Consider the following 12,581-nt stretch of genomic DNA (forward strand, 5'->3'; position numbering starts at 1 on the left):
AAGAAAGTGAGATCATAGACTTAGCAGCATGTAGAGAACCGTTGAAGAACGACTAGCACCGAATAGCAAGTGGAATTAGGGATAGACTACGTTTACTCAGAATACTCCTATATAGGAACCTGCATGGATAACAACATAATGTTCGTGGAAAAATTAAAAAATATTCAGCAAATATCCTTAGGCAGCATAGGAGACCTACGCGTTTTTCAGAAAGTCATGAGAATTGACTTCGTAAAATACAAGATTGTCTGCATACCAGACAAATATCACTAACAGTCATGGTGTAATATGAATCCAGTCATAAACCATTTAATTTCCAATCCTCTATAAATAAAGCGAACCCATTTACACAATTTCCTCAAACTAGCTACTTATAGTTCCCCTTTGTCCGAAAAATAATGGCTTCTAAACTCATCTCTCTACTAGTAATAGCTGCTGTTCTTCCTTTCTTTTTCTCTCGATCTTTAGCAGATGTCTCTCCAAGTAGTCCTGTCAGCCCTGGAACCCTTTGCAACGACACCCCAGACCCTTCCTATTGCAAATCTGTTCTCCCTAAGCAGTCTACCAATGTCTATGACTCTGCCCGACTTTGCGTCCGCAAGTCTCTATCACAATCCCGTAAATTTTTGAACCTAGTTGATAAATATCTCTTACGCCGCTCCAGTTTGTCTATTACTGCAACTAGGGCTCTTGAGGATTGCCGGTTTCTAGCTAATTTAAACATAGAGTTTTTGTTGAGCTCCTTTCAAACTGTCAATGCTACTAGTAAAACTTTGCCCGCTTTGAAAGCTGATGATGTACAAACTTTGCTAAGTGCCATTCTAACAAACCAGGAAACCTGTTTAGATGGCCTGCAGGCCACATCTTCTGCCTGGAGTGTAAGGAACGGTCTCTCAGTCCCTTTGTCTGATGACGCAAAACTTTATAGTGTTTCTCTTGCTTTTTTCACCAAAGGTTGGGTTCCTAAAATGAAGAAAAGGATCACATGGCAGCCTAAAAGCAAGCAGCTTGCATTCAGACATGGACGATTGCCATTCAAAATGTCTGCCAGGAACCATGCAATTTACGAATCAGTCAGTGGGAGAAAGCTTCTCCAGGCAGAGAATAACGATGTAGAGGTTAGTGATATAGTGACGGTGCGTCAGGACGGACAAGGGAATTTCACAACCATCAATGATGCTATTGCTGCAGCTCCAAATAAAACCAACGGAAGTAATGGCTACTTCATGATTTATGTCACCGCTGGCATTTATGAAGAGTATGTGTCCATTGCAAAGAACAAGAGATATTTGATGATGGTAGGAGATGGCATAAATCAGACGGTGATTACTGGGAATCGTAGTGTTGCTGATGGGTGGACTACTTTCAATTCTGCTACATTTGGTAAGAGCTTGATACCTTCGACGTGGTCTTAGAATAGACTAGCAAATTTTATAATTTTTAATTACCAAACAATTATATGGACTTAATCTAGCCAATTAATCAGATTTGTGATCCATGTTGCAGCTGTAGTTGGACAAAACTTTGTTGCAGTGAACATGACATTCCGGAACACAGCTGGGGCAGTCAAGCATCAGGCTGTAGCTCTTCGAAGTGGAGCTGATTTTTCCACATTTTATAGTTGCAGTTTTGAAGGGTACCAGGATACCTTATACACCCATTCTCTGAGACAATTCTACAGGGATTGTGATATCTATGGTACTGTTGATTTTATATTTGGCAATGCTGCTGTTGTTTTCCAGAATTGCAACTTGTATCCGCGGCTACCTATGAGTGGCCAATTCAATGCCATCACTGCCCAAGGTAGAAAAGACCCGAACCAAAACACAGGCACTTCTATACACAATTGTAATATTGCAGCTGCTGACGATTTGGCTTCAAGCAATATGACGGTCCAAACATATCTTGGGAGGCCATGGAAGGAATATTCAAGAACTGTTTACATGCAAAGTTTCATGGATGCATCGATAAATCCTTCTGGTTGGCAAATATGGAATGGTGATTTCGCACTCAATACATCATATTATGCAGAGTATAATAACACTGGACCGGGATCTGATACTACAAACAGGGTAACATGGCCAGGTTTCCACGTTATTAACACCACTGATGCTGCTAATTTCACTGTTTCTGGCTTCTTGCTGGGGAATGAGTGGCTACCTCAAACAGCAGTTCCTTTCTCTAGTGGCCTGATATGAGCAGCTTCTATGACAAATTGTTACTAGTTCTTTTTTCTATTCTTTTCTTTTGTCCTTAATTTTCTTGTAGGATATTTAAAGGTTGTAATTGTTTGGTTGTAATTGCACACAATTTTATAAGTACTTAAACCTGCGTTGGAACAAGAACAAAATCCTAGTATACATATTAAACATATAATAGAATATTCAAAATGAATCAACCAAGATGCTAGCATATATCCCAACATGTACTTAAAAAAATTATTATACTTGAAATAAAATTAATGCAGAACATATTTGGAAGAAGAAATGAAAATGTTGTTGTCAATAATTATACCTTTTATTTTTAAGATTAAAATTGTCACTTGGATGATTTTCTTGCAAATAATCTTTCAAGATTTCAATAATTTAACTTTTAAAAGATCTTATTCCCAAAAAATAAAATTAAAGATTCACTTTCTTTAAAAGTTTACAAATCAAATGAATAATTCAACTTAATATCTCTGTACAAAGTACTAAAATTTAAACTCTAGAACAAAGAGAGAAAAGAGCAAAAGACTAGGCAAAACTAGAGGCAATAAAAATAGTAAAGAAAAAGGCAAAAGAGCTACATCAAGATACGCAGAACACCTCCCCTTTAACCCTTTTTTATCTCCCCTTCAACCCCTTTTTATATTGACTTTTAAAACCAAAACTAAAGAAAGTTCTAGCCATTTTACCTTAATTATCCACCATAAAAGATAAAAAGTTAGTTTTTGCCTTTAAAACTAGATGATTTTACTTAAAAAATAAAATTGTTCAAACTTCTTATTCATGGATTAACTAAACAAGAATGGATGGCAAAAACAATTATTGATTAAAAAATTATTTTACTTCAAACTCAAACTCAAACTCAAGCACAAGATCATGTCCAAATCTTGGCTCAAGACTTAAGACTTGAGATGTAGGGATCAAGGTTCGAGCCAGGTAGTGTTGTTTTATGCCAAGTGGAGCCAAGTAAGTATATATGTAAAGTTTAAGCTCAAAGCCCACTTCACTTAAGGCCTATCCCCTTTAAATGCTTTGGTGTCATACATGCTCATTTAAAAAAAAAAAACTTTCTATTATATCAGCTACAAAAAAAAAAATTGTCTTCTTTCTATGTGGGATATAGAGTTTTAGATTTCACAAAACATGCTAACCGAGGGTTTTATGAGAATTTTTTTTTTCCATAATTTGTTTTAGTCATATTAATGTTTCATATTAAAGCACCTATGTTGGGAAGCAATTTCTAATAAAATTTTAACTCTAAAAGTGAGTAAACTCCATTTTTAATTTGGTTTTGAATGTGTTTGGTAGCCATGTTTAGCCATGTTAAAAAAAAGTTCTAACAATCTTCCGCATGAATGTTCTTAGTGAAATACTATCAAAGTTAGTCAACTAATTAGTGACACAATATCTTGAATTATTTGACTTGTTGTGTAAATTCACACAATAGTATTCACAGAGTTCTCTATCTTGATATTTCTTTTGGTTCGCATGATTGTGTTTTCTCTCCCAATACAATTCTCAATACATAAGTGTTTTAGAGAATTTATATTTTTCAAAATTCTCAAGGAAATAACCATGTTTTTTCACTCATATTGGTTATCTTTCATTAGAAATATTCTATTAAACTCCATTCAATATACCTAAATATAAATATATCTAAGAGCACTATAGGTGACACATTTTTTCATCATATGAATAAGCAAAAAAAATATTTTTTTAGTGCTATTGAGAATGTCATATGACTTAGTTTTTCATTTGAATCTAGATCTTGGGATCTTTATTCACCAAGGTAGGATTACTATTATTACACTCTGTATGTGATGGCTTTAAGCTCATTTTCTTTAATAAATTATACACAAGCTCTCTTTTCAAACCTTTAGTTAGCAAATTTGTAATATATACCTATGACTTTACATAGTTAATAAAAATTATCTTATTAGATAGCAAGTGTTTAAAAATATTATGCCTAAATGTTTATGTCTAGAGTTACCTTTATACTTGCTACTCTATGCCTTTATATTGCTAACTAATTGTTGCAATTGACACAAATTATTATTAGCCATAGTTATAACTATTATGGAATATCCTTTAAAAATTTTCAAAACCACTTCCTTTCTAGCTTTATTAAGATTAAGAAATTTTTTTTTCATTATGGGTTTTGTGATGCACATTTTCTTAGAGCATTTTTATGACACAACTGTTTCACCGAGTGTGAAGATATATTAACTAGTGGCTTTTGGATTCTTAGTGTTGGATATTCAATTTGCATGACTATACCCTTCCAATGTTATTAGGTATCCAATGTCTGAGTACATCTTAGATTACGAGTATGGATTATTTGGTGTTATATGGTTCATAACATATATCTAACTCCAAATTATTCAAGAATATTCTATTTGGTATATTACTATATTTTTAGTTTTGAATAGATGTGCACTTATATCAATTGGTGTATTGATACTGCCATTTTCACCTTTAAAAAAGTTGTCAAAACTTTTCTTAACATTATGAGATTAGAACAATATTAAACTATTAGATATCCTAGTAATTTTTATTCTTACTATGACATATATTGTTGTTACCTTTTTTTTATACAAAAACAAAAAAGCCAGAGAAAACAAAGAAAAATAAAAAAAAAATATACAATGGAATACGCATGTAAAAGGCCTAAAAAGGACCCCCTAAGAATGTTGGTGAAAGACCAAAAATCGAAGTAAAAGTTGATAGACCAAAATTTTCAAGATTAGCAAAATTAGCAACCTAAATTTTGATTAACAAAAGAGCCCGTTAGCGAAAATGCTTTTTTGTTGGGTTTTTAAAGACTCAATTAGATTTTTGGCAGGTTTAATTAAATTTATTAAGGACTTAATCACAAGGGAAATCAATTTTTAGAGTCAATTTGGATGTTAATTGAAATAAATCAAAGTTTCAGGACTGAAATTGGACTTTGAAAAGTTTAATTGATCAAATCAGGGGCTTAACTGCATAAAATTCAAAGTCTGGTGAGTAGTTAGGGACTTAATTGAACATTTCATGAACCAAGGACCAACTTGCAAAAGTGTGTGACTTCGAGGACTGAAATCAATGAAATCGAGAGTCAAATAAAAAAAAATTAAAAGTTTGATGGTCATGGATGCAATTGAGGCTGACAATTGAATATGGAGCTACATATCTGATAGAAAGGTATGCATCCCCTCTACCAAGTTCAGGTGGTCTCAGGCAACGTTGATGTCGGATTTGCTCCAGCGAAGTCGCGAAAGGGACCAACCCATCCAGCCTTGACTAAGACATCCATTTGCAAAAAACCCATCTAAGCCTTTCAAATGTTTATGCTTAAAAACTCCAAAAGGGTTCTTATCAAAGGTTTAAAACCATTCTCTTAAGATCAAAAGGTCAGAAACACTTCACCTTAACTTCCATGTTTATCACAAATCTACCTAAAGCTAAAACCATTAATCTAGAGTTGAAACCAGCATAGTTTTGGTTTGTTATAACCCTAACAAACATGGCATCTAAAAGCTTTGAATTCGCCTATAAAAGGAGGAGTAACTTAGAGTAGAAAAGAGAAGAGAGGTAGAAGCAGGAGCAATTCTTTTACAATTAAGTCTTTTAAGGCTCTCATAAATATTTCTTTCTGAGTCTCAAAAGACTTCAACAAATCTTTTTTTTATATGAATAAGTCTAAAAGGAATCTTGATTTCTCTTTTATGATTGAGTTTCAGAGAACTCTCACAGATCATTGTTTATATTTGAGTCTTAGAGGACTTTTTCAAAGTTAAGTTAAACATTCCCAACAAAAGACTTTTATGATTGAGTCTTAGAGGACTCTTATAAAATCACTCTGAGTTTATCACTTTATAAAATAACAGGTTAAAAATCACTTTGATTTCATTACTCTATAAAATAACTATTTTAAAAATTACTTTGTGCTCATCACTCTATAAAATGAAAAATAAAATGACAACTCCATAGTTATGATGTTGCCCAGGGTTTATTTTCAAAGTGGAATAAGGTCAAATTCATTACCTTGAAATTGGCTTGGGAGACTGAGTTGCAATAGGTTTATCTAAGATGTAATGATTTGGTTTTGGAATAAAACTATATGTGTATTGATGTTGTTGTTGACTTGTTATTGCATTTAAAACTTTTTTTCTAAAAAAATGAATAAAAATAGCATCGATGAGTTTTTTTTCAAGCTTGTTTCATATCATGATTTAAACTTGGATTTTTAACAATTAGGTCATTGTCTCTTTGTTTTAGAAACCAATGTAAGCGTAGCATGATATTTTTTACCTCAAAACGAGTTCCATAATGAGTCAACCAGTTTTTTTCAAGTTAGCATTGGGTTTTGATTTAAGCTTGATTTTTTAGTGGCTAGGTTGACGAGTCTTCTAGTTTTAGAGACCAATATCAGCTTAATATGATATTTTTAACCTTAAATTGGGCTCTAAAAGGCATTGATGAGTTTTCATCAAGATTTTGTCAAGTTGGCAATGTTTTGAACATAGCTTGGATTTTAACATCTAGGTCGATGAGTCTCATAATCTAAGGGATCAACATAAGCTTAACATAATGTTTTTTTTATTGAAAACTAAAAATTAAAAAAAATTAAGAAAACAAAAAAAATCAAGTTATGAGACTCTTGATTCAAGGCGGGCCTAATACTAACTTTGACAAACATTGATCAATATTAAATTACTTATGAAAAAGCTCAGAAAATATTTAGATAATTAATAGCATGTATAAAAATAGATTTAAGAGAACACACATAGCTAAGGTAGTCTTTCTTCAGAAAGGATGCACTAATGGTGATGTTTATCTTCCTTTAAGTATAACCAACCTCTTACTCAAATCTCTTGAACTGAAGCATATTTTAGCATTCTTAATTTCCTTAAAAACTAGGTGGTGACTCTATTTTTAAAATTTTTCTTCTAATTTTAGGGGTCCTATTTTTATATCGAGTGGCGACAAAAAACTCCATGGTGATTTCTCCACTTCTCCAAACGTATCTCCATGAAAAATCTCTACAATAAGATCTCTATTTCTTCATTAAGTATTTGTGTCTCAATATCTCCATAAAGGATCATAGATCTGTTTCAGGTCCCTATGACCAATTTTATCTCAAAATGGATCAGGAATCCTTCTCCAAGTCTACACGATTACTTGTCTCCAAAAAGGATCAAGGATCATTCTCCTGATTTCTCACAGGATATTTCCCTCTAAAATATGTTTCTAAACTTATAGACAAATCATATTACTTATATTTATACTTGTTTTTTTTTATTGCTTTTTTTATCACAAACAAAATAATTAAAATCTTCTCTTTCTTGTAGAAATGTTAGCAAAATAACAAGTACTCTCATACAAACGCATCCACATAAAAGTAACATTATCAAAATCATGACAACTCTTAACATATGCATTTATATAAAAAGAAATGTTACGAAAATTATAAGAACTTTTGTGCAACTGAGAAAATACAACATCCAAATAAATAAAAAGTAAGTTTTCTTCGTGCACTTTTGCTAGTTAAGTTTTTCAAATATATTTTGTTTTAAAAAATAGGAAGGCAAATGATTGTGCACGTTTTATTTTTAAAAAAATTAATCTAGTTGTCATGATTAAACTTGCCTTACCTAAAGTCTCTCTTACTCCCAAATTGTTTCCTCTCCTCCTCACTATACAAGCTATACATTTTGTACTCGAGCACACTCCTCAACATATTTTCAAGTCATGAGAAAGAACAATGCACTGCTCACCGTCTACCCACACAAAGTTTTATATGCTTTGCTAACAAATTCTATACAAGTCCACACTTTTATGCAAGGTTAGCACCCTGCTTCTACCCATGGCATAATGAAACCACCATCATATTTCCTACACCACCCAACATGACACTAATAATCATCAAATTCTCCACCAATAATAGAGGTATTATAACTAATGGTGGACATCAATATTGTCATCAATCAATTATTATATAATTGTCCATATCCCGAGGTTACATGAACCAAGATAATGTGATCCAAACTAAATCAAATGATTTATTATATGTGTCTATTATGAGGTCAAGAACTAATAAGGTTAAAGAGGTATTTACTGGGATATTTAATATATTTAGGCCTTATTTCCTACAAGATTTGTGGATTTAACTTATTTTCTTACTTACACGCTGATTGAGCTTATTTTTTTCTAATGTATAGTTTTATACTAACATATATAATTTTTAATTCAACAGTTGAATCAGGCTGAAATTTCAGCAAAAGTTCATCGAGGTCTTCTTTAATATTGGGGTAAAGTTTTAGTTCAATCAAACATCAACAAGGCCTTTTAATAAGATCTACAAGATACTGTGCATGAATTACATTAATTTCCTAATTGATTTAGACTTTTTTCTCTATTTTTATTTAAAACTCTTTTGTTATTTTTTTCAGGCTTTTTAGGAAGTTTTACCTAGTATAAATAGTGTTATTTAGCTTATATTTAGGTTTGAAATAAAAAAGAGATGGATTGACTATTTAGAAATAAAATTTATGTGAGAAAGTTTTTTCTTATTCTTAGTTTCTTATGGAACTACCATAACTTATCAAAGAATTAACTAAGATTTGTAGCATCTTCTATACTTCTCGTTCTCATCCTGATTATAGGCGTTGGGTGGGGGGTTGGTTACTTATAATCTTGGTTTCTTGGTATAAATTATCATTATGATAAGCTCAAACCAAGCCTAAATTTAGTTTTTTTGGAAAGGATTGATTTGACTTGGGTTTCTTGATTTTTATATTCATAGGGTTTGCATAAGAAAATTTATAAATATCTTAGGTCACTACATAAATATAACAAGTTCTCATATTCAATATTTTTTATTCTACAATAACTCGCTATTACATATGTTTTTTTCTCTCATATACATTAGATAGTCTTTTTTTTTTTTTTTTTTTTTTTTTGATTCACGTGGGGTGTCCGGGCCAGCTTGCGCGCACCACGACTATTCCCCACGGCCCACTGGACATCCTGCAAGCCCAGGGGCAGGTTAGGCACCGCGGGGGTGACAGGCGTGCACATAGAGGGTCGAACCCGGGACGGAGGCGGAACAAGTCACACGGTTGACCACAGCAGCTAGGCCCTCAAGTGCACATTAGATAGTCTTTATTCCACGAGGAGGTTGTTTTTTCAGGTGAACACCCAGCCACTGGTCAAGTCAAATAACAGGTGTAGTTACAAAGTCTACGTTGTAAGCCTAGACCTACGGTCCCAACCCATAAAAAATCTAATTTATACATATACATATACATAAATATACATATAAATACACACACACACACATATATGATGTTTTTTCAGTACTTCATCACCCTGTATTATTAACAACGTTTATTTCATTAACTATTTTTACCAAATGTTTCCTGACCATTGCTATAACTAAAGCTACAATCATAAAATTGTAGTCACAACCATCCTGTACTCCAAAAAGAAACTTATCTGGCAACATTGGCTTTTAACAATTGTCTCAACTGTCTGTTAAGGTATTAGGTAAGCTTGTTGTGTCAATCGGATATGATTGAAGTAAAATCTTTGATTCCAGCGTTCTCGATCGATACTTCCACAAATTTTTTCTTGGGCAAACATCAATACATTTTCAAATTATTAGGGTAGTTTTGCATTTAAACTATTTTTTATATCAATTTTATTTTCAAATTATTATGATTTCTCAGTTATGACTTATGTTACTTTTACTTAACAAAAATCATTACATTCTCTACAAAATGACATTGTTTCTTTAAAAAACAATTGATGAAAATATGGATGAAATATATTTAAAATAGATGAAAGTCTTTAATTGAAAGTTTCTGAAAATTTAAGTATAAAATTGGTGCTAAAAATTATTTGGTGATTAAATTGAGAATGCCTATATAGTTGAAGACTAGTTTTTTTCTTGCGTGATTGGGTCCATTCTAAAAGCATATTTTAATTTAATTTTGAGGCTATTAAAAGAAATCCTTTTAAAATTCAAATAATTAAAATTCTAGAGTAAAAAATGTACTTCTTTAGCCAAATTCTCATTTTTTTATTCAGGTATTTTTTTATTTTAATGAAAAATATTTTTTATTAACAACGTGGTTATTTGAATAAAAACATAAAAAATCCAAATAAATAATCATAAGAATTCAAATAGTTTAAATTCAATTGCATAAAAAATGTGTTTTTTTATGCAGAACCCCCTTTTTGTTATTCATCTATTCCTTTTTTTTTTTTTATGTAAGCTCGTATTTTCATCAAATGCATGGTTAATTTTTCAAATCAAAACTTATCGTGATCTATAAAGCAGAAAGGAAATGTTTTGATTGTTTTCATGTGATTGTATGAACAATAAAAGTATAATTAATTTGAGAAAATTATATAAATAAATGAGTTAGGTTCGATCCTTATAGTCACAACATAACCCCAAACATTATCACTTGTGTGTCCACATAGATTACAAGAGAGTAAAAAAAGCATTTACATTGATATGATCCGATAAGATGCCTTCTAACGCCGTGGTTTTCCTTGTCACAACCACCTAGCTAGAGGCTAAAAACCAAAACCCATGTTTTACAATTCATCAACAGGCTTGACAAATATCTTGAAGATATTTTAACAATTATTTAATATGGCCTTTCATTCGGGTCTTATTGAAGATGGTATCCGTATCATCACCTAAAGAGTTGGTGACATTTATATCCTGTGGGCCACAAATATCTTAAATGTATCTTGATAGAAATATTTAGCTTGCGGTTGTTTTGTGCTTTTAAAAAACTTTAATTTTTTTATTTTAAATTATTTTTTTTGATATTTTAAATTGTTTTGATATACTAATATTTAAATTAAAATTTTAAAAATAAAAAAAATTATTTTAATATATTTTAAAAAATAATTTAATCTCAAATACAATATTTACAAATACTTTTTTTGAATGAACAAATATACAATTGTTCAATAACCAAAGCTTGATTGGTGTCTTGGGTTTAGGGGTAAGCAAAAAAATCGAATAATCAAGAAAAAAAACCGAATTAACCAATTAGAAAATTACAAAACATTTCCGGTTCGGTTCGGTTTGGTTTTCAAAGTCTAAAACTGATTGAACCGAACCGGCCCGGTTCAACTAGGCTAGCACTTAAAAAAAAAAACAAGTATAAATAGCATATTTTCTTCTAACCCTAAACTTAAATCAGCATTCTCAGCCGCCCCATCTCTTTACTTTCTATCTCTCATATCTCAAATCTATCTTCTTCTCCTCCATGCTCTCTGTCTCTCATCTCTTAAATATGTTTTCTTCTCCTCCATGCTCCACAACCAATAGATTGTTCTAGAAAGGAAAGACCTAGACGAGGAACTGAATAAAAAGAAAAGGTATCTAAGCCAATTAGAAGGCTAATATAAGAGTTTTCAAAGAGGAAAATGTTGAGAGGGAACTTAATTAATTAAAACAAGAAGAGAAGTGACTTCTCCCATGTAAAGAAGATAAAGATGGATGGTGAGGATCTATCTAGATTTTTTGCAATTGGTTTTCTTTGGTTCAAATAATAATGATTTTATGATTTTACATTTCAATAACTTTTGATTTTCTCTTTGTATTTTTACAGTCAAATTACTTCTTTTCTTTCCTTTCCTTTTGTTTTGTGTATTTTTTTGCTGGGTTTAACTTTTGGGCAAGGATCTATCAAAACAAAAATTGGATTTGATTTTCTGAAAAACGAAAGCAAGTACAAAAAAAAAAGAGCTGAAAAATGTTGTTAATAAAAAGCCTAGAAAAAACTCAACCGAAATAATTTCGATTTGAACCAGTTTGGAAGGGGAAAAAACCAAACTGAACTAAATCAAAATTAATCAATTTGAACCGGTTTTTGGTTCAGTTCGGTTCAAAAACTTTAAAAAATAATTTTGGTTTGGTTGTTTATTTTGGTTCAAAACCAGACTAGACCAAAAATGTTCAACCATACTTGGGTTATAGTAGAATGACACTGATTGGCTGCCATTTGTTGGTTTCATCGGCGATAACTCGATGCAAAGGCTTTGATGGGATGGTGGTTGGTAGATAAAGAATTCAAATTAGTCTTGTATAATTTTATAATTATTCAACATTTTGTTATTTTTAATTGTGTTTATTACATAATTGTATTTTTTATTTTGAATTTTTTTTTAGTTATATAAAAATATAATTTAATGTATCAATTATTTTTAAAATATAATTTTTTTAATTTATTGTATAATTATTTTTAAAATTTGTCATTCTTGTATTCTTACATAGTTCCATAGATTGATTAAGAGAAACACTAAAAGAGATAATGTTTTTACCATGCACTGCTTCATAAAAAGCACTATCCATTTCAATAGTAT

The 12,581-nt window shown here is 31.3% G+C and overlaps 1 protein-coding gene across 1 annotated transcript; it reads left to right on the forward strand.

Moving 5' to 3' along the window:
• The first annotated feature begins 338 nt into the window (after nt 1-338).
• Nucleotides 339-2,350, forward strand: LOC133691680 (probable pectinesterase/pectinesterase inhibitor 7). Its single transcript, XM_062112285.1, has 2 exons — nt 339-1,383; nt 1,507-2,350. Exons 1-2 carry the CDS (start codon nt 399-401, stop codon nt 2,196-2,198), a joined length of 1,677 nt encoding a protein of 558 aa, XP_061968269.1. The 5' UTR covers nt 339-398; the 3' UTR covers nt 2,199-2,350.
• Nucleotides 2,351-12,581: the final 10,231 nt, after the last annotated feature.

This window comes from Populus nigra, chromosome 4, assembly GCF_951802175.1.
Source record: "Populus nigra chromosome 4, ddPopNigr1.1, whole genome shotgun sequence".
In the NCBI taxonomy this organism is placed as follows: domain Eukaryota; kingdom Viridiplantae; phylum Streptophyta; class Magnoliopsida; order Malpighiales; family Salicaceae; genus Populus; species Populus nigra.

What these genes read in the sequence shown, in the direction of transcription:
- LOC133691680 (XM_062112285.1), top strand. Translation starts at nt 399, where the DNA reads ATGGCTTCTAAACTCATCTCTCTACTAGTAATAGCTGCTGTTCTTCCT. An exon ending in TTTCAATTCTGCTACATTTG is followed by an intron (nt 1,384 to 1,506) that starts GTAAGAGCTTGA and finishes TCCATGTTGCAG; the next exon opens with CTGTAGTTGGACAAAACTTT.